Here is a 24,523-nt window from a genome sequence, read left to right as displayed (position 1 = left end):
GGTAGCTTGGCTTAAAATCCTACCTGACTTTGAACGGGAAGATACCAAGGCCTGCGGGACATCACGTTGCGGCCAATGGACCAACTCTCGACTACGGAGTTAGAGGCCGAATAGTAGGCCCTGCCCCGCAAAGCAATGCAGGATGTGAGAAAGAGAGCACAAAATCTGCAAAGCAAACATGCGGCGTTCCGGGTAACGTACTGCAAGATTGGACTCGAACACTTTAGGCGGGCATTGCACTGCACCTCAACGCTGTTATAAAGCGTGTCGGATCCTTGTCTGAGATGAGAGACTTGGGATTCAAGGGCAAACGATTTCACGCCCACAGGAGACGACCAGTAGTGCACGGATGGGCAACTTTGAAGCCTTGTTGTTGGCTTAGCTGAAGGGGTTTGGAGATGGGCTATCTTTTGACGCGTTCTGTGACACGTATTAGCAACATTCAGCAGGCTTGACAGACCGCCCGCACAAATGGGCTTTCACGATTGACTTGGTCTATTCAAGAGGGAAAGCTACTTGCCGTCGAGGCGCAGATTTACTTGCTACTGGCGTGGGTCGCCAATCACCAGTCAAAGGCGCAGTTGTAGTTGGTGGAGGTTTACATGAGGTTTTTAAGGTATTAAATAATATATACCGGGGAATTTATGTATACCGTAAATCCCCCGCCAATGGAATGCTAAGGGAGGCGGACCTCGGCTGGTTTTGGCTTCGAAGATCGCACCAACTCCACACTGCAAGACGATAGATAACCAAATGCCTCGATACCTGATAAGAGCACGATGATTGCTTCTGTTCTCAGTTGAGGGTATCAGGTCTCTTATATCGGACGGTACCACGTCGAAATATACCTAAGATCTGGAGCAGCGAGGCCCAACGATACGAACTGAACGCAATAGCCTCTGGACGGCATTGCAGCAGCACAAGGGACAAGGCACACAGGGGCTCAAGATGCGAGAGGATCTTGGATCTGCGCAAGGAGCGTTACACGGTTGCACGGCATGAAAAGCAGTGATTGCGCGGTAGAGACCACAGATGCTCGTCGCCTAGGCTCGTTGCTCCGATTCCCAGGAGAGGTCCGTACATAGTACATACAGTATAGACCAGGGTCGCGATCCCTGACGGGCTGACCTCCACGGAGTTGACTCCTCACCAACTGTTACCGCTGCTGAGTTGTCTGAATAAGCCCAGAAAATCCCGAGAACCGGGTTCAGTCCCAACAATGCTGGCCATACAGGGCCTTCACGGGTAGAAACGTTTTCCACGAACAGCACCTTGCTTGGAACCAACGGGTCCATCCCCCGCGGCTATGGCAAGAAACGCGGCGAGGGGACCAAATTCGAGCACGGAACCCTACCTACCTTGGGGATCTGTTGTCATTTTGCATTTATGTATACACATGTACAATACGGTTCGTGATGTGATATATATGCATCAGCATGCTAGGGAATCTAGATGTCACTTAAGGTTAAGAAGAAGCAAGCATGTCATCGCTATCTTCTTCCGGTGAGGCAGCTTGGTGGGGGCCCGGAAAAAGAAAGGAAGTAAGATGCGGAGTTCTTAGAACAAAACGATATTCACATTTACTTACTTCTTCTGCTAGGTATTTCTTCAAAGGTATATTTTAAAATAAAAAGGCACTGTACCTCCAGCGCTATCTCCATGTCGAGGTTGTGAAGCGCTATGTATACCTTACCATATACTGTATAATCAGGACAAACAACTTCAACACCGTCAATGATATGAGACCTTTCTGTCGCGGCGCCAGCACCCAATCCCACCAAAGCTTGCTAGGTTGGCGCCGCGATCGCCTCAAGTCACGCATCCAAAATATTATCCGCTTCAGCACACCTCCATGAAGATTTGTCATTCCTGGCCAAGTCACCACTATTGCAATACGGCCCTGTGGCTCTTCTGCCCGTCGACAAATCCGATTCCAGTAAGACTCGCCTCGTTTCTACCGGATCCATGGTTCGCTCGTGAGTAGTGATAGAGATTTCGTGGGAGGTTCAATCAATGTTTGATGTTTGAACAAAAGATAGAGCAAGAGGAAGTTTGCGTTGACGGACGCTCTTCCAAATTCAGGATACGGGCCCGTACAAAACGGCCGCATTCCACTCGAGTGTGTGTCCAGACTCCAGAATCGTCAAGCATGCAACTCTCGCCAGCATCTTCCCTGCGGACTACCTTGACATGGGCGATCCGTTCCACGAGAGAACTGGCTCGTCCTACCAGACCACTATTTATCCCTCACTAGCTATTCTGCTGCCTTGGTATTGAAGACACCCCGCTGTCATACGGTCATCCCACACCATTTCTGTGTTGGTGCGCCTATATACCTTTTCTCTAGCCCGCCGTCAATTATTCTACCCGTAGCTTCACCGAGCACTACAATAGCCGCGTGCCACAGGTCCATTTCAAGGGCCCTTCGCCAATCAGAGGAACTGCGCATCTTATTAGAGACACAAAGCCAGGTTCTCTGCAAATGGAGACTACCTTTATAACCATTCACAGCAAGTTACCCACCATGGATTCTGCGACAAATTAAAGTCTTTGGGCTGCAGTGGTTAATGGTTCATCAGATGTAACCCCGGAGGCCAACATCCTGTTTGCTTCCGAGTCTATCGTCGACATACTGGGCTATCGTCCGGAAGAGGTTACGGGCAAATCATGCTTCGATTACTTCCATCCTGAGGAGGTACCCTTTGCTCACGAGGTTCATGACCGCAGCGTACAGCTGGACAAAGCTGCTGTCCTTCACTATCTCAGAATTAAAAACCGAGATGGACAGTGGGTTGCTTGCGAATGTGTCTTCACCATTGTTTATGATGTCTTGGTGGCGTGTACCAGCATCTATAGAGGAGATGTTAAGAATGAGCGTACGTGCCTTTGATCATGATATTGGTACCTAGCCGATGCTGAACTTATACCAGGTCGAGCCGCTGAAGCACCAGCTGTCCGCCGTCTTTTTGTATGCTCTCCCCAGGACCCTCGATATCACATGCTGGAACATCTGTCCGCTGGATTTAGGTCTCCTCCTCAACAATCACTGCACGAACCCCGGGCGGCTCTCATACTCAATCGATTTACTCGAACCTTGACTGTCTTGTACGCAACCAACGCCGTCTCCAACATCCTCGGAGTTTCGGCAGATCAGTTCACGAACAAGAGCTTCTATGAGTGTATCCAGGAGAACTGTCTATCGGATGCTATCCGCTGTTTGGAAAGTGCGAAGGCTAATGATTCCATTGCATACCTTCGATTTTGGTATCGTGATCCTCGTCGTCCCGAAGACCTGCAGGAAGACACAGTGATGTGCGAAGCAAGTCAGAGCACTGATTCTGAGGATGGGGACATAGAACTCCACGACCAACTGGATGTTGATTCCAATACTGCCGGAGTGGGCAGCTCTTCCGGCCACACTCAAGAAGGAGCATTTTCTAATCGGAGTGATGGAGAAGCCTTTGGAGAGGAGCATGATGGTCATCTAAGAGCAACTTCGTCAGCATCGCAGTCGAAATATCCCTTTACATCGCCTGGAGGGAGTGCTGACCTAGAGCACGGTCGTGCTAATGTGATTCTTAATCAGCCGCCAGGCTCACGGCCTTCCATCGCGTCGATCATCCCCTCCTTGGAACAAGGCAGACGTGCAAGACTAGAACACGCTATGGCAGATAGACTATCTCAAATGGAACCATTTGAGATCGAGGCAGTTGTTTCTTGTACATCCGATGGGCTAGTAGTTGTACTGCGCCGTGCTCGGCCAATGATACCTCCCCCTCAGCTATCCGTCACCGTCGTTCCACAGTTTGCCAATGGACTATTCACAGCCCCGTGGGATGCAGATCCTATTCGATCCCAAGTATATCATCCGAGCCCACAGCTCTCTTTCAGTCACGATCTCGAGGCTCTTGAACCCCCTGCAGAAGGACCTCCGCTAGACGAGTTTATGGATTCGATACAAGATGTGGCTGTATTTGCCTGGTCATTGGCTGGTATCAACGGGAAAGCTGCATCTTATGGTCGAGGTATTTCTAAATGCGAAGCTCAGACTCTTGGAAAACTGCCAGTCTGGGATCCTTATGCGCAACCAAGGCAGAGACCACTTCCTCCAGAAGATCAGGTCACTCAAAGACGTGGTCGAACAGACCAGAAGGTGACCACCGGGCCGGTTAACGACAACAAAAGTTCATATCAGCATTCAGACCAGGAAGTAAATCATGACACTGGTACAATTGGTTCTGACCAGTCTGGGTCATATCCTTCTGCTCCGTTGGCAAATAAAGATGGTTACGTCTGCTAGGATACAGGACTGCTGGAACAGTCGTTACCACAACCCATAAATCCACGTTCAGAGCAATTGTGGAGACTCTATTCATTAGGACCAAGTGAAGGTCTTCAGGGAAAAGCGTATCTGCGAGACTGAGGATCATGTACAAGATAAACGATATTGATGCTTAGCTTTGGCGCAGGATGGAACATTTGAGATGATGATGTTGATGGATGATAGTTATGATTTATGCTCCAATCTATTGATATCACTCTCATGATGTGGTGTAGCTCTCATGATGTCCACGATATCAAGATTCAATGAATGATTTTTGGCAATGATCGAAGTGAGGAGAGGGAGAGTTCACGTGACCTTGAGTGTGGGATTTGAAGAGCGGGAGGTCTAACCGTATTCAATCTAGCGGAAGGCCAGGACGCGCATGAGGAAACCGTGGAATCTGGATAGCTTCATCCGAAGTGAAGTAGGTACCCATATACAACAGCCGTATCGACACGACAATCAATTCGATTTCCGATCGCAAAGGAGGAGGAATTGGAGTGCACAGGTGGAGATACTTGCCCAAGTCAACGGTTCAACGGTGACAGAATCGTCCCGCCAAAGCGCCATGGCGTCCTCGTCCAACCCCTACGAACATTACAATTCGCCCCATGTCGAAGATGACGGTGATCTAATAGACCCGGATGACGGTATGAATTATACTCTTGTTCTACTCGAATTATCAGTCTCATAGAGACCAATGAGAAAAGTATAAAGCTAACACCCTCACCTAAAGCCAATCTCGACGACCTAGACGATCCCCTCCAACACACCACCACCCAATCCTCGCGCGCCCCTCTAACCGGAAACATAACATCCTCTCAATCTTACCTTACATCACGGATACCAGGCGAAGACCGACGGGCCTCAGGGAACACCATCGACGAATCGGTATGGGAAACCTTACGCCGGGATCTCCTGGCCGTGTGGTCGAAGATGCGAGAGGTGCTCTACCCGAAATATCTCTTCGGGGGGAGCATGCTGGACAACACGACGTCGATCCGCGGCGCGTATGCGAATCTTAGAGAAGCGGGACTTCAGGGTGCGAGAGAGGAATTGGTGGGTCTTGCGGGCCGAGCAATGGATGCGGATAATCTGCTTGCCGGCGGTGGTATGAGTGAGGGGCTGAAGGATTGGGATCTTTGGGGCCCATTGGTGTTCTGTCTGCTGTTGAGCTTGCTGCTTAGCTTTCGGGCGTTGGAGGAGCAGAAGAGTCTCGTTTTCAGTGGGGTGTTTGCTATGGTCTGGATCGGTGAGGCAGTTGTTACGATGCAGATTAAGTTGCTGGGTGGGAATATGTACGCCTCCCGTTTTCTCTTCTCCTTTATCTCTTTCAAGTGAAATGCTAATGGACTAAATAGTTCCTTTGCCCAGTCAGTTTGCATCATCGGCTACACACTCTTCCCCCTCGTCATCGCCGCCCTCCTCTCCGCCCTCGGTATCCCAACTATCCCTCGGATTCCTGTCTACCTTTTCCTCATTGCCTGGTCGCTAGCTGCTGGAATCAGCATCCTCGGCGGATCTGGCGTCGTCAAAAACCGCCTCGGCATCGCCGTTTACCCCCTTCTAGTCTTCTATTTAGCTTTGGGCTGCTTGTGCTTTATTAGCTGAATGAAGAACAGGGATGGGTACTTACGATTTGGGGATAGAGAATGGGAACAGTGTGGTGTATGGAACGGGTTGTATGATTAACTCTACGTTTGCTTTTCGGCGTAATGCAGATCCCATTTCAGACAAGAGCAGGCTGGTCCTCTAGACGTTTCATTCTACCTAGGTATGCATCTCTCCCAAATCCTTTCTTTCTATCAATCCGATACCTCTGTCAATTGTAACCAGTATCGTTCTCCAATGTTTTAACTCTTATGCATTGTCGCATAGTGAACTCGCTTCTGTGCTCGAGACTCTCTGGAAGGTACCTGCGGAGTTTGAAACTCGGTGGGATGGACTCAAGTGCGCAGATTGCCTCATACGAGGACACTTAGAACTGTAAATACAACTATCATTTCTCCTATCTCGAGGCAATTTCATGGGAATATCCAAAATCGAGTACGCAGGCTCTTTCCACGTATGTCTCTGAATCCGTGAACTGGAACACGTCCTTCTTGGGTAATTGGGAGAACTTAGTAAGATGGAGTAAGATGTTTGTTGCATATCGCAGCTGAGTGATGGCTGACAACTTCTGAGTAATTGAAAGAGGAGTTTTGTTGCACGTCGCACCTATGATCTCACTTTACCTTACTGCGATACAGACTTTTTATCCACATCGCTTCGCAAGTTATCATTGAATATTCATTGATATCCGGATCGATGCTTCAATTTGCCCCTTACAGCCGCACGCCTAGAGCCTCAAGGCTAAGCTACATTGCATAAGGCGGTAAGTTCTGGTTAGCGCGATGCGATAAATATAGAGATTTACCTATTTACGACGTCAGCTGTGCAATACGAAGGCCAAGCTCCTTTTTCCCTTCTTTTTTTCTTTTTTCTTACGGTTTGCCAAGCGGCGCGTCTCGTGTTTGACGAGGGTTGGTTTTCTAAGTCCCCATACTTAGGTAGGTATTTACGAGATGCCGCTCTGGGAATGGCCCTCTCTTTGATTTTATATAAATAGGGTCTCCTCTCTACGGAGCAGGATCTCTACTCTAACTGGGCAATGGGAGTTCTTTGATCTGAGGTCCCTCAAAAGCCGTGCAGCTCTGTACAAACGCGGTCCCAGAGCTTGTTCGCGTCGTGCCGACCAGTGGCCAGATAGATAGCAGACAACAAGTCGCTGCGGCCTCATTATTGTTGTTTGCAAAATATCAAAAGCACATCTTCTACTGTTTATACCCAATTTCATTCTCGGCAACTTATTTCTATGCGGTTTTCGAAATGCGCTTCTCAAAACTTCTGGCAGTGGCTTGCCTTGTAGCTAGTTGCTATTGCAGTGACTGGCTCACGCAAGAATGGGACGTGATTATTGTTGGAGCGGGTTCAGCTGGAATTATTGGTAATATATCCATCCTTTTGTATCTGCGAATCTGGCTGATACAGAAGTACAGTTGCGGAGCGAATGTCTTCAGCGGGCCGCAAAACGCTCCTGATCGAGGGTGGTGGGCCCTCCTATGGCATTACGGGTGGTGATCTTGACAGTCGAAGACCAGTATGTCGCCACTTCCCCTGGTGAAGTAATCCAATTGACATTCAGGCAGGCCTGGCTCAATGGGACAAACCTGTCAAGGGTTGACGTACCCGGCCTTTACAAGTCGATATTCGCCGATGGAGGCGGCCTCACCTGCGAGTCACTTGTGAATGCTTACCTAGGATGCACAATTGGTGGAAGTTCTGCAATCAATGCCGGTCTTTTCTTCCAACCACCTGCCAGTGATTTCGATCTTTACTTTCCCCAAGGATGGAAGTCTGCCGACATGGGTACAGCCATACAGCGACTGTATGCAATGCAGCCCTCGACCAGTGTTACTTCTCAAGATGGAAAACGATACCTTCAATCAGGATACGATGCAGCAAAGAAGTGGATTGTCGATGGGGTGCAGTTCCAAGATGTGGATATCAATGCTGAAGCTGACAACAAAACCGGAGTATTCGGATATCCAATATTTGATTATTCAAACGGGCAAAGAGGGGGGCCGACGGTGAACTATCTGGAACTAGCTTCTCAGCGGAACGACTTCCACTTGCAGATTAACACTCTCGTCGTTCGCGTAGAAAGGGAGGGAGAGCACTCGACGGGGGTTACGGTTCTGATAAACGGTACCGAGTCGACCGTTCAACTTTCCACAACTGGTCGTGTCATTCTCAGTGGAGGAGCGCTGAGGAGTCCAAGTCTTCTGATGTTCTCTGGTATTGGCCCACCTGAAGAACTTTCTGCCCTGTATTCTTCTGGACGGTTACCCCTCAACAGTTCTGATTGGATTAACTCCACTGCAGTCGGAAATGGCCTTTTTGATAACCCAAACACTTTTATTGAATTGGAAGGGGACAGCATACAGTCCTTCACCTATTCATACGATAATCCTTCGCCGGTGGACAAACAACTGTACCTCCAACAAAGAAGCGGACCTTATTCTTTTGGCAGCGAAACATCCGTTTTCTGGGACACACTCACTCGTCCCGATGGTAGCACGGTCACCTTTCAAGGCACCATTGACTCAGCAGGATACAGTGACTTTGCTTCTAACAACACTATCACCCTCAATGTCTACGGTACTAGCGGTCTCAAATCAAAAGGCAAAGTCGTACTCGATTCAAATTTCATCCCCGGTCCAAGCAGCGAGGTCTACTACTCGGATCCACAAGATGCAAAGGATATCTCGAGTTTCATATACAAGATCTTTCAAGGATTACCCGGCTCTGGACTCACATCCCTGAATATTCCACAAAACGCAACGCAGCAACAGATCGAGACGTACATCACGACCCCTTCACCCTATGCCCGAGGGATGGTCAACCACTGGACCTCAAGTTGTAGGATTGGGGAATGTGTAGATGTGAACACGACGGTCATTGGAATGCAGAACTTGCACGTCGTAGATGGTAGCATCGTCGCGCCCCTCTCGGTAAACCCACAGTTTGGCATCATGGCTGTTGCTGAGAGAGCTTCGGAGCTGATCTTGGCTCTTGATGGCTGAGGCTCGTGTGAGCATTCATGTTCAGGAATCAGGGCCATCTGGCCTTGGAGTTAGATACTTAATATCTTCATCAGAAGAGCGCAGACAGGATGACAGAAGCCCGTGTGATGCGGAGGGGAGGTCCGCGTGTATATCGCCCGACCCCCTGGCCCAACCGCGCAGGACTCATTGTAAATAACTTCCAATCACCTCTGTCTTCTACACTTAGACATGGAGAAGGCTGTATTGTAATGCACAGCCTCATGAGAAATCCACACCAAAATACCTATATACCTACCTATCAAACTACCCAGATCTGCGTGTTCTCTTTGTCGCCTTTGTCCCACCCAATAACTCTACCTACTTTATATTTTTCGATAAACCACTAGATATAGCTCCTCCACGATAGCACCACAAAAGCTCCCTATATAACTATCCTTACGAGGACATTTTCCCAACCTCGTGAATCCCAAACATTAGATTTCCTTTCTTGACTTCCTCCCATTGAGCAAGGGGACTGAATTGTGTAACCACCACCCGGTCCACGATTGGCCGGGAGCCGAGCCCCCCTATTCACCTAAGGTGTCCATGGCCAAGATACCCTCGCATTAGATGAAATGACATCTTGAGATATAGAGGACTTTTTGCTTTATTGGTTTGATCTGAAGAAATCTAGATATGCTTAATAAGGTAAGGTAGCTAAGAATAGACTTGGTGTGAGGAGGTGGAATTTTGGGTGGTTCGAGAGGTTCGCTAGACGGGCTTGTTATTGTTGTTGTTGTTCTCTTTTTGTTGTTGTTCTTTCAGTGAATGCTATTCTTTCATTGAATGCTATTCTTTCAGTGAATGCTATTCTTTCAGTGAATGCTATTCTTTCAGTGAATGCTATTCTTTCAGTGAATGCTATTCTTTCAGTGAATGCTATTCTTTCAGTGAATGCTATTCTTTCAGTGAATGCTATCCTTTCATAATGCTATTTTTTCATTATTGTTATTGTCCTTTTGTTGCTATTCATTAGTTGCCATTGTGTATTGAACTTGTACAACTGTTGTCAAGATTGCGAGCCACCGAGTATAAACACTGAGCTTCAAGTCCTCTCGTCTCTTCTCTCTTTTCTCCCAATTCCAATCAAGATTTCTCCAGACTTTTCACATTCAAGTACAGCACCCAAAAAACATCTCAAGTCACATAATTAACTATATCAATCTTCACTCAAACATAGTCCCACCCAAAATCATGTCTTCCAAAACCAATACCTTCAAGTTCGAAGCTAGTTCTCCTTTTCCCCTCTCCATTGTACGTATCATCCAGCTTCCTGTTGATTTGCATATTTATACTAACCAAAACCAGGCGACCAACAACTCCAGACTTACGCTTACCTCCCTCCCCCCTGAACTGCGGGTCATGATCTACGAGCTTGTCCTCGTCATCGACAAACCAATCGAGATCAAGTACCACAGGGACATCGTCCGCGAAACCGGCAGAGAGCCGTGTCTCCCAGAGCCGAAGCATTACCTGGCTGCGCTCCTGCAGGTCAACAAGCTGATCTATGCCGAGGCGGCTCCCATCCTTTACTCCCGCAACACCTTGGTCTTCTCCAATGGCCTGGTCGACGCCATAGACCCTCCTCTTAGCAACAGGCTTCGGTCTTTCATCATCACCACCCCAAGCTATCTCCGCCAGTGTGTCCGCCACATTGTCATCTTGACATACCTGCCGCGCCGAGGGTGGGTGCGCTGCTCGACGGATCCGAACCACCATGAGGATCTGGAGCTCTGTGAGATGATGCATCGGATAGTTGCTCATCTGCCGGGGGTGAGGAAGTTGGATTTTGATTTCGACGGGCCGTATGGTCCGCCGGTGGGGAACCGTAGGAAGACTGTGGCGGTTAAGGGGTCGGATAATGATAGGAAGCTTAACGAGTTGGTGGCTATTTTGAAGGTCGGAAAGGTAAAAGGTGTTGGATTAAGATCCTCAGGATGGTTGAACTTATGGGAGCTTCGTGAATCGAATTGGAGTAAAGTTATTAGTAGTCCGAGTTAGCTTTGAACATCAGTTGATTAAATAGGAGGCCGGGGCAATTTGAGTATTCAGTTCTTTCCAAGTATGTCGCACCATTTCATGAAGTGCACAGGATTTAGGAAACTCAAGATGTTCTTTGTCAATTGCTATCCAGTAACCTAGAGAGGATAGATGGGGTTTGGCTAAAGGTCGAGCCACGGTATCCAAACAATCTCCGTTCGCTATCAATTACCTTCATCCATACTTGATGGAGGCTTTCCAAGCTTGGACAAGTGTAAAGAAATTGCATCTCTTGTCCTAAGTCTCCTCATTTTGAAAATCTGGCGTTTCGCCCCTTGTATTTAAACACCAGCCATTGTAGAAACCCAGAGATGGTCTCACTGAAACGTATAATTGATCTGCCATATTTGATGTCTTCGAAGGAATTTCGGACTTGTTTACCACTTGCACGGTGGCTTTCTTTGATCCCGTTTTCAGGTTTTAGACATCATCCCATGTTATCAGGTACAAAACTTGAGAATTGGCAAAGTGGTTCATTGATGCTTGGCTGAAGTAATGTAAAGACGAAATGTATTTTGTGACTTATGTCTGGCGGCGTGTCAACTGCTATGGGCAAGCCAAGGCTGCCAAGCGGTGGGATCCGTAGTCGGATCCCATCCTCAATATATTCGAAAGCGACCTTTCTGTTTGTGCAGTGTGCAGCCGATAGGCATGATGATGCATGGACATTTTGTAGAATAGAAATCGGTCTGTTGTTAAGTAGAGTCACCGCTGTCGACTGTCCAGATGTTCCTTGAATACCTAGGTAGGGCAATATAACTGCTTCGGCTTGATCCGCCGACGAGAAGCAGACACGAGAGATAATTGAATATTGTTCATTGTTGGTAACCTGTTCAAGGCGTGGTAATCACCTAGAAGGAGATGCTCAGATACATCCTTGATGACGAAGGGGGAGTAAATCATACAGCCTTTACTCTCGCTAAAGACAAAACGTACATCCGGGATATACCTGGAAGCATCGCTGTAGAAATAAAATAGATATTATAATGATCTAGAAGTGCGTGTTGACTAGCAAGTATATTCAAAGAAGGCGAAAAGCAACTTGGCAAGATCATGCCGGTGCTCCGTCCAAGGTAAGAGAGGACTTCGCGAATCGCATGTACGGTGTATTTGACAGGCATATCCCTCAAAATACCACTAGGTGAAATGAGGCTACGCTCAGGTACCATGTGCAAGGAGTGATATCTCAAACTCAAATCATATAGCAAGGAGTCCGGAGCTGTCTACTCAGATCATCAGATGGCGGACAAAGCTGGTTAGAAGAGGATGCATTACTTATCAGAATTGGAAGCAAATGCAGAAAGATACTTATAGAGGACTTGTCTATAATAACGACATCCTTGCCCTGCCTTGTAATTACTCTCGTCAAGTGTATGGTACATACCTGAGGTACTGTAAAAGAGTTCAGGGTTGTAGGTACTTGGTACTTCGGTATTTCGTGTCTCGTGTCTCGTGTCTCGTATCTCGTATCAGTAGCGCCACCGTTAGCGCCACCCAAGGCTCGACTAAATTTACTCCGGCAACCACAGTAAAGCATAGACGCGCAAAGGAGGGGCACGACCAAACCGTAGCATTCCTCCAGACTTTGTTAAAGACCACGAAGCGACCTCAATTGTCACCCCACCGCAGTTGGTTGCGGATCCAGTTGCTCATCAAGACAAAGAACTGGAAAACCCCACTGAATCACCCACTCAGAGTCACGGCAGCCAATCAAGAGTTGCCAGCGTGAGCTATGGCCGAAGAGGCGGATCGCGACCATGTCCATAAGGATGATGCGGCAACGATGGCTGCCAGTGAAGAGCTGAAGCATACAACTATCTCAGATAAAGTCAACATGACACCAGAGAAGGAGGCTCCGATCCCAAGGCTCGAGCCACCTCGAGAAGATAAGGATGTGGAGGAGCAAACGAAGACGGGCGCAGCTGAGGGAGATTCGACCGAGGCAAAACACGAGGAGATGAAGGAGAGCATATCGTCGCCAAAGAAGAAACGAGGCCGCGATTTTGAAGATGATAGCAAAGATGTGGAGGGCAGCGGGGCCGAGGATGGTTCCAACGGGGGTGCCCTTGGATCTGAACCAGAGAAGAAGCGCCCCCGCGATACTTCTGAGGATTCACCAAAGATATCAACAAAGACCGAGGTAAGATTTACACTATCTCACCGCACCTCCAGGCTCTTGGCAATGGCTAATCAGCTCCGGTGCAGGAGGTAGCAGCGACTGATCCAGGAGGTAAAACTAAGACACCTTCCGACGACCCTGGGACTTCGAAGACTTCATCAACATCAGAGAAACCTATTTTTGGTAGCGGACTTAGCAGCATACCACAGACATCTTCCTCGGCCTTCGCAAGCTCGGGATTCGGTGCCCTTGCATCTTCAAGCGTCTCTCCGTTTGGCACTATTGGAGCATCAAAACCAAGCATTTTTGGGGCAAATGCTCAAACATCTACATCTGGATTTGGCTCCCTGGCAGGCACGAATCCCTTAGGAACTAGCACTACGAGTGTCCTGGGCGGCGGTTCAGGGAACAAGCCAGCTACGGGATTTGGATTCGGGAGTGGGGCTTCTACCTCTGGGTTTGGCACACTTGGAAGTGGCAGTGTATTTGGCTCCGGTCTGAGCAATGGCTTCGCAGGCGGTTCAGGTCCCAAACTTTCTAGCTTTGCTGCCCCTGGACAGGATATCGCCCCTAGCAAACCTGCAAAGGCTTTCGGTGCACCGGAAAGTGACGAAGATGATGGAAGTGATGAAGAAGATAGTCAAGACGGGGCAGACAATGACGAGGAAGAGGGCTCTAAAGTCTCTCAAGAGGATAAGAAGAAGTTAAAATTAGCTAAAGGTAAGCCTGATAACCCACCATTATGAAAGGATTGCTGATGTGTTACAGTTCATGTTGAGGACGGAGAAGCCGGTGAAGTAACTCTATTACAACTGCGCGCAAAGCTATTTGCATTAGATTCCAAAGAAGTAGGGTGGAAGGAACGAGGTGTTGGGACTTTGAAGATTAATGTTCCCAAGTCGTGTGCCAGCTTTGATGAAAATGGGGCTCCAATACCAGGATCCTTTGATATATCTGGGCTTGAGGACGAGGATGAAGAGAAGCCCAATGCTCCTAGGGTTCCACGTCTTATTATGCGCCAAGAAAATACTCACCGTGTCATTCTCAACACCATCATTGTCCGTGCGATGGAGTTCAAAGACAAGCCATCTACCAATGCAGCACAAATCCTCTTCACAGCGTTTGAGGGCGATAAGGAACCCAAGCCTATCAACATGCTTCTGAAGGCAAGTATTTGCAGTTGCAATATAAGAATATCATATGCTAACGTCTATAAGATGTCCGAAGCCAATTCCAAACTCTTCAGATCCGAAATCGATTCCATCCAGCATGAGCTGTGAGAATCTAATGACTCAGATGCAAGATGATTTTGAATTCGTGGTGATCCCTTCTACATATCACATCTCCTTTGTCATAGAGATACATCGACCTGTATTGTCTTTTTCTAAAGGATGGAGGGCAGTTCAATTATCCTGGTGCTGTAGCGTTTTTGAAGGAGTTCGGCATACCCGCATAGCGAGGCGGTCTAGGACAGGGACCGATTATCTCATTGAAGGATCTTTGGCTGTGCGTGTGAGGCATACTACTCACGTTCCTAAAGTATTTAGAAGAGGAATACTTTAGGCAATAAAACTGGTGTGCAGATGTCGTTCACACTATATTGCTTCACGTGACCACGTGCCAAACTCTAACGCGTTTCGATGAAACCAACGTCAACATCTGAACCTCACTACATTCCATATGCTAGAACTACCACAACAAGGGCCGCAATGCCTGAATTGCAGGAAGCTACCGTGTCTAATAAGATAAACCGGAAGCGCAAAAGGAAAAGTATTGATGACCTAGGATCTCCCCCAGTTGCAACAGATTCCAACACCGTCCCGAACGACGAAGACTCCTCCCCAACTACCGCAACGATCCCCACAAAGACGCACGATGGCGACTCCAAACCTGGACGAGTCTCGAAACCAAAATCCCACTCCACACTCTCCCGCAGCACCTCCACTTTCTCCAATCCCGTCACCAGCGACATCCCATGGCCCGCCTCCATCCAACAACTCGAAAAGACGCATCGAGCACTAAACCTCGTCTTCACGTTCTGCAGTACTCGTAAACACCTTGCCACGACCTTTGATACGATAAAAAGCGCTGTGGAGGAACATATCAAACGCGAATTGAAGGTCGAGGATGTGGCAAAGATAGTAGCGTTACGGCCTGGCGGGATGCGGTTCCAATATGTGGACGAGGCAATGTTGCAGGTTGATGTGCGGGGCAGCGAGAGGGACGATACGTTTAAGAGCGGGCGGGCGAAGAGCTGGCATACTCCGAGTCCGGCGCCAGATGTGTCGGTGGGTGGAATTACTGGCGATGAGGGGTTGGGCCATCAGGGGGGAGCTACAGGGGATGGGAAACAGGTACTGTTCTTTGAGTTCATTGACGGGGACTTGAAGAGGGAGACGCAGAGTAAGAAGACGGGGGAGCCGACCAAGCCAACGAAGAAGCTAAGGGATGAAGATTTGAAGATGCCGGTCTTCAGTCAGAAGCAGATGATGGGGTTAATCGAGAAGAGAAATTTAAAATTTGGGAATGCAATCAATGCATTCTTGAATCGGTGTTCTGCTGAGGGGAAGGCGCCAGAAGAGACTCTAGAGATGGAGGCTGAGGCGTATATCCCTAATCCTGCGTCGACGAGGAGTACTACTCCAAGACCGGACTTCAGTGTTTTACCCAAGAACATCCCTAAGGAACGAAAGCCGATGTCTGAGATTATTCAGGAGCTTAAAGATAGTGAGTGGTATACTGGGCAAATTGTGCCCGATGGCCATCGGGTATTTGATCCCCAGGAACCCGTCTACGGGGACTTGAATTTCCGGCTTAGCCAGAACTTAGTCAACGCCCTGTATAACACGAAGAACATCACCCAATTTTATGCTCATCAGGCCGAAGCAATAAATAATCTCCATGACGGTCATCATGTGATTGTCGCCACTTCTACGAGCTCGGGCAAGTCTCTCATTTATCAAATTCCAGTCCTTCACGAGCTTGAGCGAGATCACAATACAAGAGCGATGTATATATTTCCTACCAAGGCTCTCGCCCAGGATCAAAGGCGAAGTTTGAAAGAGATGATGAGTTTTATGACCGGACTCGAGGATACAATTGTTGAGACATTCGACGGAGATACCCCGATGGCGGATAGAAACCTGATCCGTGATCAAGGCAGAATCATCTTCACAAATCCGGACATGCTTCACATCACTATTCTTCCACAGGAAGAGAAATGGAGAACCTTCCTGCAGAACCTGAAATATGTAGTCGTCGATGAAATCCACGTCTATAATGGGCTTTTTGGATCACATGTGGCTCTCATAATGCGGCGACTGAGAAGGATATGTGCAGCAGTGGGAAACCGCCATATTAAGTTTATTTCTTGCTCCGCTACAGTGGCCAATCCCGAAGAGCATTTCAAGACTATTTTTGGAATCGAGAATGTTCGGATGACGGATTTTGATGGTTCTCCATCTGGGAGAAAGGAGTTTCTTTGCTGGAATACTCCTTTCAAGGATCCTGGGGATCCGGCCAGTGGACGTGGCGACGCAATGGCTGAAGCGGCTAGACTATTTTGCCAATTAATATTGAGGGGTGTGCGAGTTATAGCATTTTGCAGAATTCGGAAGGGATGTGAGGCGCTCATTGCGGCTGTAAAGCAAGAACTCACTACTCTGGAACGACCAGAAGTCATAGCTCGAGTCATGGGCTATCGAGGTGGATACACACCACAAGATAGAAGACGAATTGAGAGTGAAATGTTTGAGGGAAAACTGATGGGCATCGTCGCAACAACAGCTCTTGAACTGGGTGTTGATATTGGTTCCCTAGATGCCGTTATCACAGTCGGATTTCCATACACCATCGCGAATCTGCGCCAGCAAAGCGGACGTGCTGGTCGCAGGAACAAGGACTCGTTATCTGTTCTTCTTGGAGATCACTTCCCAACAGATCAGTACTACATGAGCAATCCGGACGAAATTTTCATGAAGCCCAATTGTGAGCTGCAAGTTGATCTGCAGAATATGCTGGTATTGGAGGGACATATCCAGTGCGCTGCGTACGAAATGCCCATCCGCCCTGATGAAGATATCATTTATTTTGGTAACAGCCTGAAGGAAATAGCAGAGGGGAGATTGGTCAAGGATGAGCTTGGCTTCTATCATTGCAATGAACGCTTCCGACCCATGCCCTCTAAGTTCGTATCCATTCGCGACACTGAGGAGGAGCATTTTGCAATCATAGATATCAGTCATGGCAAGAATATAGTTCTAGAGGAACTCGAAGCGTCCCGAGCGTTCTTCACCCTCTACGATGGCGGCATCTTTCTGCACCAAGGAAACAGTTATTTGGTCAAGGATTTCAATCCGGACCGCAAAATTGCGAAAGTTGAACGAGTCCATGTGGAGTGGACGACTCTACAACGCGACTATACCGATGTTGACCCCATCGAAACTGAAGCCATCCGACGAATCCCTGGCTCCCTCTGTAGAGCTTTCTATGGTCCAATAAAGATCCAGCAAGTTGTTTTCGGCTTCTTCAAAGTCGACAAGAAACGCCGAATCCTCGACGCCGTGCAAGTTGATAATCCGCCCATCATCATACTCAGCAAGGGCATGTGGCTCGATATCCCTCAACGCGCCCTTGAAATCCTCCAAGAAAGACGTCTGAACGTCGCAGGCGCCATTCATGCTGCGGAACACGCAGTCATAAGCCTGATGCCCAACTTTGTAATCAGCATGCCTGGAGATGTACGCACCGAGTGCAAATCTGGCCTCAAGGAATTTGCCCAGAGGGAAACATCCCGTAAGCGCCCGGCACGGCTCACATTCTACGACGCTAAAGGTGGCAAGGGAGGCTCGGGGATTACAACTAAGGCTTTCGAATTCATCGATTTGCTCCTGAAGCAAGCTCTGAGGCGGGTAGAAGCATGCCATTGTCATCAAGGTTGTGTGGAATGCGTCGTGAGCGAGTTTTGTAAAGAGGCGAATGAGGTTATGAGCAAAGCAGGTAGCGAAGTCATCCTGAAGAGTTTGCTTGGTATGGAGATCGATATCGATGCCTTGCCCATGGGCCCTGAGGAACTTAGTCCAGCGGGAATTGAGACGGTGGTTCCGGCAAAGGAAGTTTTACCTAGGGTGGGCTCGCGGGTAGAGGAAGTGGTGGTAGAGAGACAGAGTGGCATTAAGGATGAGCCGGCGGATTGAATACCTAGGCCCTTCTATTTATGGGACAGAGGTGACCTTGATGATTCATGATTATGATTATGATTATGATTACGATTATGTTTGTATAGACTATAGTATACCATACCCAAGGTAAGGTAGGTAATTGATGGAGGATCCGCGTAGAATAAGCGAGACGAAAGGGGCTCAGGGGTTGTGCTTGTCATAGGGCGCGAGCGAAGCGAGTCATCGTAACCTACAAGGTTGGTGGTCACAACACAAGATATAAGAATGAAAGGTTGGACCTCAACCTTGACAGTCTTCTCCATACTGATATCAAAGTTCCACCTCCACAACAGCAAACGAGTCACGTCCACTCAGCGCCCAACCGCAAATATGGGGATTATCCCGAAGAAGAGGCGATTTAATGTAAACAACACTTCTTACGAGAAAGTAGACGCCGGTAAGCTGCTGCTTTTTAGTCCTGGACCTTACTAACCCTCCTCTGTTCTGATTTCTCGGTCTCTTAGCTAATGCATGTATAGATGGATGCTGTAGTATTGAACAGTTCGTCGCAGGAAAAGACGACTTTCGTACAGCTCCTCTGTACAAGATCCCGACGCCATGGCCATATGAGGATCGGCCTGCATCCATTGCGTTCGGCTCAGTAATTGATGATATCGAGGGAAAAATCCGCGATATCCTCCGGTCCCATGAGATAAGGCCGCATCGCATAACTGTCCGAGCAATGAAGACCAAGGGTCTTGAGAACACGAAAGATACCCTCATCATCCTCTGCTTTGATGATGATCCTTCAAATTGGAAGGCGGCAACGCAGCAATTGTATGAAGTGGTCGAGAATGCTGCACCCACGCTAGCGAATCAGTTTCGGGTTGAGATTCGGAACGAACGCAGGATGTACCGCGACACATCAACGGCTATTATACGCAATACCGACGTCCATCAAGCCCTTCTTGTCGTTCAACCACTAGTCGAAGAGGCAGTCAGAATGGCCTGCCCGGACTCATGGAGTTCCATCTCTTACCATATGCGAGGGCCAAGAGACCAGGAGGGAGACCGAAAGCCTACCGTCATGGTTATGATCAAACCAGGAACACGCCACATCTGGGACCTTGTGGAGCAGAAGATTGACGAAGCACTCCAATCCGCGAAGACCCCAATGGATATTGCAATCTATCATGAGCTTTACTCGGGCTATCTCTTGGACTTGCCGCCCCTGTTCGGAAAGGCCGAACCAAGCCCATACTCTAACCTCCCAGCGAATCCTAAGAACGGCTCCTCGATTGGTCCGCGAGGCTCCAACTCAACTGGCAGTCTGGGCGCATTCGTCTATTTCCAGCCAGAGGGCCAGGAAGTGAAAAAGCTGTGTGTCATGACGTGCTACCACGTCATTTGTTCTGGAGATCCTTCGAACCAAGCAACAACCGACAGAATCGGAATTGGATTGAAAGGACAAAATGCCCCTCAGCATCAGCGTCGGATTCCCATCGACTACCCATCATCATATGATACTGTCACGACAAGGAAGGCATTGGAAGCTCTCAACGGTCCGTTAAGCAAAGAAATGAAGGGTACCTTGGAGACCATCAAGCGCCACAAGCATGCTGGCGGAATCGGTGAAGTGATATGCGCATCAGGCAGATATCAAGGGGCCAACCTTAGGAGGATGGACTGGGCTCTGATTGAGCTCAAGTCTCCAACCCTATTCTCCCAGAACAAACCTCCTGTTCTTATTGATCCTTTCGATCTTCGACAGAAGTACTTGCCATTGAACAGAAAGTACATTGCGACTGATAATGATGTCGTTTCTAAAGTAGGGGCAGTTACGGAAGGTGCATGGGTTGTTAAGACTGGCCGGAATTTGGGGGACGCCCGCGACGGTGTTACAGCTGGGGACACAAATGCTATGAATGCCTTAATCCACCGGGACAATGCTCCAAGTACTAGAGAGACAGTCATCAACAACCATGTGTCAGGACGACAATTTGCGGAACGGGGGGATTTCGGATCAATGGTGACTAATTGGAATAAGGAGTGGGTTGGCATTGTCATGTCAGGCGAGAGCACTAATGACACGGCTTATATGACGCTAGCACAGGAGATTATCGATGATGTTAAAGCCAAGACCGGCGGAACGATCACTCTCCCATAGTAGTCGGGAATTGCATCAAGGCTGTTAGATGCTTCGGTGGAATTGGTTCTGCTGCACACGATAGGATCGGCTACGGCGTTGATAGGGACGGGGGTTTACTTGATCGCAATGGACCTTCGGATTTGCATTTTGCTCGGGATGTATATTATTCGACCAGCGGTAGTGCGCTGAGTTTATCATAGAGGAATCACGGTTCATCATCACCTCTAGAGTCATCCTTGCAGGTCGGCTCTCAAGAGCAGGCATAAGAGCTGAAAACCGCAGAGACTTGCTGTACTTTTATGTCGTCATCAAAAGGCTCGCACGAGGGCCAAGAAATGGTTTAGCCATAGAATGAACCCCCAGAAATAAAAGCCAGAACAGGTTGCACCTAAGCACCTATCAGCCTCAATGTTGTAGTGTAAGCCGGTATACAAAGCTGAACGCGTGTGGCATTTGCCTCCAAAAAGCAAGATCCTGATTATGTTATCATCTAAGAAGTAGGCAAAGAAGGGTTAGGGTAGGGGCGAGTTTATACCTCCCGCGAATACAAATTAATGATTATACAATGGCCCTTTGTTTTCTGCCGCGTCAACATGGATATTCCAGCACTCCAGCAACAACATGATCCGAGTCGCGACAATAAGACACGGCCTTACAATGCAGGGGACCCTTCAACCGAATTGGCATCTCATCTTGTGGGAATAGAAGCTTGAAATGTAACTTGAAGCAAAGTTATGCTGGAAAGGATTACTGCAGTTGGACGCTGTATAGAGGCAATAGCCAACAAGATATCAGCATAACTCTTCCCCTCGGATCTGTTCAATAGGATCTATACTAGTGCTGCTTATTTGCAAACTCTCAGAACTCCTCCATAAAGCCAGATCGCAGAACTGGAGTTCCCTGTAGGCTTTATGAGAAAGCATTTTGTATGAAAAAGGTCCTTAGTATCATCGCTGGCCTTTATAAATCATTGCAGTCATAGCTATTGAAGTTCCTAAGCGGCATTTCGATGTTCTCCTGCACTGTACTTCGTCACTTATATGTAGAGCGTCTTGCACTTATGCTTTCTCTCATAGGGATCTCCTTCAGAGGTTTCCTGTAATGATGACTTCGTCAGCGCTGAATAGCAATGGGGCTTTGGGATGGGGAAATCAAGCGCGAAAGAGATATCGCGGGGGAGAGAGAGAACCGGGGAACTCCTGGTAGACAATAGATCATTATGAAGATTGGGAACAATTACTAATAGACCCAAATGATCAAATCCTTCAAAAGATAAAACAATTCCAAGCAAGTGTGAAATTCTGCAGCCACATTACTGTCTGTAGAAGGGGTCACAGATGAGTTGGAGGATCCAGGCTCAGATCATTATCAGTTTATGAGTTGAAGCCCGTCGATGTTTCATTTGAGTAACAAATAGTCACATGTCATTGAAACCTTATGGTCATTTCCAGAGTGAATGTCGCTTAAGTCCAATCACTTATTGTTCGATAGTATTGTAGCTGTCAGTAGCGCAGCTGCACCGCCAAGCAGCGATTTTCTCCTACCTCAATCGAGCAGGTTGACAACCCCGCGGATCCGCGAACCCAAACCATTTTCACGCAACTTCTATCGTTCAGACTGTTGTCATCAATACCAGAAACAGAAACACCCTTGTGACTTTTCTCGATTTGAGAGTTACTCTGAACGATGCCTTCCCTACCAGCAGATAATGGAGATCCGAGAGGCATTCCAGTATTTCACCTGACAGCATCAGAGCTATATGCTATGCACCAGCAGGCACTAGCTGTTTCTGACAGCGTGAAGGGAGGTAAGTCCTGGCATCTTATCATCTCCCATCTCCCTAATCGGAAAACTTGCTAAGCATATAATCGTCTTCAAAGTCACTAGCAGCAACGAGCATACCGTCAACCATCAGACTCATGCAGAGAATTCTCAACTTCATAATCATGATCGTCAATCAAATGGTAGGATTGGGCAAGTTAAGCCAGCACGCTCTTTTGCTGACTATACGTAGCTCTCGGCATGGTGATGTATATTACCACCCAGGATGCTGAGGCTCCTCGATCTGTTAGATCTCTAACTGGGAGCCATGGTCAGTATACATCTAAGATACTAATGATACAGTCACTGACCAAGTCTGCAGGATCTCAAACCTCCAAGCGGATCAGTCACCACGAGGTGTTCTCGCGTTCTTCCGAAACTCAAGAAAAGATGACGATTTCAACTTCCAGTGCCGGTATTCTAGTACGACTTACCTCACCAGTGGCTTCTTGCCAAGACAAAGACGTCCTTGGCTACGCTGCTCAATCGGAGATAAAATTCAATGAGCTAGAGGAGCTACACGACTCCTCTGACAAGTCCACAACTTCAGCGGGGCAGGGGCAGTCCAGACAGGAGTTTGAACCATCACGAGCTCTAACCAACGTACATCGATATATCCATCCTAGCATGGTTATAAAGGCACTTAGCGCAGGAATTGACCTTCGATCGTCAAACTATCAAGGGGACATTACGGACTCCTACGTTGTGAACGCTATCCTGCCGAATGAATTTAACTGTGCCCTCAGAATCTGCGGCATCCCTGCGGAGGCCGAAACAAAGGAAATATTTAATGTTTTTCAGGGCAAGGTCTTTGCATTCTCCAAGCAACTACCAGTCCCGGGATGTTACGACACATGCGCTTGCAGAGTTGCCTTTACAACCAGAGATGCTGCAGAGAGGATGATGGATAGAATCAACCTCAAAGGAGTATTCATTAGAGGCTATCGACTTAGGGCAATGTGGAACCGCGATGCCTCCCCCCCAAGACCCTACAGCGAGCGTCATCAGTCAAGGGTCATACGAATTACAGGCCCACGAAGAAATTTCACAGCTGATGGGATCGAAGACTTCTTTCGTCAGACTATCAAATTCGATCTCGTTGGAAGGAGGGAGTGGATCTTCGCAGGAGAAGGAAGAACGGTAGAATTGTCATTCGATTCGATCCGAGGACAAAGCCGGGCCGCCATGAAATGCTTCAAGGAATTCATCAGAGGAACCGTCTATAACGATCAATTTTCGATATTTTTTGCCCCGGACCCGTGCGAGAAAGCCGGTAATAACTAGGATACTGGGACTGGAACGGGCAGAGGTATTAGACTTGAAAGTTAATCCTGATGATCATAGGTGTTGTACTGTTGGCTGCGTTTGGGCAGATAGGATGATAATTGCGCCAGGAGACCTTCTATAGCATTCCAAACGTTGGTTTCCACATCTTGAGTTTTCTCTTCAGTATCAGCAAGCCCCTCATCGAGTTGGACTTTATGGGGTTCCCGAATAAGGAAAATCTGGTGTGTCAATCAGTTAGAGAAAGGGAGCGAGCGGGGATTTATCTCTCGATTCCAGTAATTCGAGGGTAGCTATTTGAGATGATCCAAATCCCGATCCGTCAGATGTGTGTTTAGAATAGAATAGAGTATCGAGCTGATTAATAAAGAAAAACTTTGCAACCTTATTCCAGACTGCAGTAATACAATGGGTGATTTGTGTAGTGTCTTGGACGCTTAGCTCAAACCTCGCAGAGTACCATATCTCGGGTCAGTTGCCGAGCCAAATTATAGTCGCCCAGAGGTAGGAGGCTTCAAAATTCGCGTTCACTTGAATCCCCTAAAAGGGAACGGACAGATAGAAACAACCGAACTTCAATATCTCAATCACGGAATCACAGATTCTTCTTCACAAACTTAAGGAAGAGTAATCAATCAACATTCATCAACACTGGTGACAATTCCAAGATCGAGCACTTTGGATTGTCCGTACTCGCTCATTCCGAGGGCAGTTATTCCTCTACATTTTCACACTGTTTTGAAAATAGCAAAACAGATACAAAGACAACCTAAAGAGAGCGGTAAAAAGACACAAACCCAAAGATAAACAACCCATCCTACTCTAACTAGCGAATTTGAATCCACTGGTAAGGTTTGTACTTTCATCCACCTATGTTTTGTGGGCATCGAGTCAGATCAAGATTCCTAGAATCTCAATCTCTCCATCTTCTCCCCATTCTCCACGCAGACACAAGCTAAAACACCAAAGCGACAACAGTAA

The 24,523-nt window shown here is 47.9% G+C and overlaps 7 protein-coding genes across 7 annotated transcripts; all 7 read left to right on the top strand.

Moving 5' to 3' along the window:
• The first annotated feature begins 1,728 nt into the window (after positions 1-1,728).
• M430DRAFT_39897 (hypothetical protein) lies at positions 1,729-4,603 on the top strand. Its single transcript, XM_024867349.1, has 3 exons — positions 1,729-1,976; positions 2,580-2,876; positions 2,931-4,603. The coding sequence occupies exons 1-3, from the start codon at positions 1,853-1,855 to the stop codon at positions 4,298-4,300; spliced, it is 1,791 nt and encodes a 596-aa protein (XP_024724468.1). The 5' UTR covers positions 1,729-1,852; the 3' UTR covers positions 4,301-4,603.
• A 289-nt stretch (positions 4,604-4,892) lies between these two features.
• Positions 4,893-5,935, top strand: M430DRAFT_48278 (hypothetical protein; the record flags this gene model as incomplete). Its single annotated transcript, XM_024867987.1, has 3 exons — positions 4,893-4,974; positions 5,061-5,622; positions 5,686-5,935. 3 exons carry the CDS (start codon positions 4,893-4,895, stop codon positions 5,933-5,935), a joined length of 894 nt encoding a protein of 297 aa, XP_024724467.1.
• A 973-nt stretch (positions 5,936-6,908) lies between these two features.
• On the top strand, positions 6,909-9,226 carry M430DRAFT_115984 (hypothetical protein). The gene is made up of 3 exons (XM_024861614.1): positions 6,909-7,310; positions 7,363-7,463; positions 7,513-9,226. The coding sequence occupies exons 1-3, from the start codon at positions 7,193-7,195 to the stop codon at positions 8,947-8,949; spliced, it is 1,656 nt and encodes a 551-aa protein (XP_024724466.1). The 5' UTR covers positions 6,909-7,192; the 3' UTR covers positions 8,950-9,226.
• A 938-nt stretch (positions 9,227-10,164) lies between these two features.
• Positions 10,165-10,971, top strand: M430DRAFT_25607 (hypothetical protein; the record flags this gene model as incomplete). The annotated part of the gene is made up of 2 exons (XM_024865266.1): positions 10,165-10,224; positions 10,279-10,971. The coding sequence occupies 2 exons, from the start codon at positions 10,165-10,167 to the stop codon at positions 10,969-10,971; spliced, it is 753 nt and encodes a 250-aa protein (XP_024724465.1).
• Positions 10,972-12,742: 1,771 nt separating this feature from the next.
• Positions 12,743-18,324, top strand: M430DRAFT_48277 (hypothetical protein; the record flags this gene model as incomplete). The annotated part of the gene is made up of 4 exons (XM_024867986.1): positions 12,743-13,150; positions 13,282-13,849; positions 13,898-14,299; positions 14,858-18,324. 4 exons carry the CDS (start codon positions 12,743-12,745, stop codon positions 18,322-18,324), a joined length of 4,845 nt encoding a protein of 1,614 aa, XP_024724464.1.
• Positions 18,325-18,678: 354 nt separating this feature from the next.
• M430DRAFT_25604 (hypothetical protein) lies at positions 18,679-20,455 on the top strand (the record flags this gene model as incomplete). The annotated part of the gene is made up of 2 exons (XM_024865264.1): positions 18,679-18,745; positions 18,828-20,455. 2 exons carry the CDS (start codon positions 18,679-18,681, stop codon positions 20,453-20,455), a joined length of 1,695 nt encoding a protein of 564 aa, XP_024724463.1.
• Positions 20,456-22,103: 1,648 nt separating this feature from the next.
• M430DRAFT_273264 (hypothetical protein) lies at positions 22,104-23,821 on the top strand. The gene is made up of 4 exons (XM_024865579.1): positions 22,104-22,244; positions 22,318-22,401; positions 22,452-22,529; positions 22,581-23,821. Exons 1-4 carry the CDS (start codon positions 22,124-22,126, stop codon positions 23,540-23,542), a joined length of 1,245 nt encoding a protein of 414 aa, XP_024724462.1. The 5' UTR covers positions 22,104-22,123; the 3' UTR covers positions 23,543-23,821.
• The last annotated feature ends 702 nt before the right edge of the window (positions 23,822-24,523 follow it).

This window comes from Amorphotheca resinae, assembly GCF_003019875.1.
Source record: "Amorphotheca resinae ATCC 22711 unplaced genomic scaffold M430scaffold_2, whole genome shotgun sequence".
NCBI lineage: Eukaryota > Fungi > Ascomycota > Leotiomycetes > Helotiales > Amorphothecaceae > Amorphotheca > Amorphotheca resinae.
Note: the sequence above shows the minus strand (reverse complement) of the source record. Positions and strands in the feature narration are given on the sequence as shown.

Coding starts and splice junctions, on each gene's coding strand:
- M430DRAFT_39897 (XM_024867349.1), top strand. CDS start 1,853: ATGAAGATTTGTCATTCCTGGCCAAGTCACCACTATTGCAATACGGCC. Junction 1,977..2,579: donor ACCGGATCCATGGTTCGCTC/GTGAGTAGTGAT, acceptor ATGGTTCATCAG/ATGTAACCCCGGAGGCCAAC. Junction 2,877..2,930: donor AGGAGATGTTAAGAATGAGC/GTACGTGCCTTT, acceptor AACTTATACCAG/GTCGAGCCGCTGAAGCACCA.
- M430DRAFT_115984 (XM_024861614.1), top strand. CDS start 7,193: ATGCGCTTCTCAAAACTTCTGGCAGTGGCTTGCCTTGTAGCTAGTTGC. Junction 7,311..7,362: donor GGGTTCAGCTGGAATTATTG/GTAATATATCCA, acceptor ACAGAAGTACAG/TTGCGGAGCGAATGTCTTCA. Junction 7,464..7,512: donor ATCTTGACAGTCGAAGACCA/GTATGTCGCCAC, acceptor ACATTCAGGCAG/GCCTGGCTCAATGGGACAAA.
- M430DRAFT_273264 (XM_024865579.1), top strand. CDS start 22,124: ATGCCTTCCCTACCAGCAGATAATGGAGATCCGAGAGGCATTCCAGTA. Junction 22,402..22,451: donor TCATGATCGTCAATCAAATG/GTAGGATTGGGC, acceptor GACTATACGTAG/CTCTCGGCATGGTGATGTAT. Junction 22,530..22,580: donor ATCTCTAACTGGGAGCCATG/GTCAGTATACAT, acceptor CCAAGTCTGCAG/GATCTCAAACCTCCAAGCGG.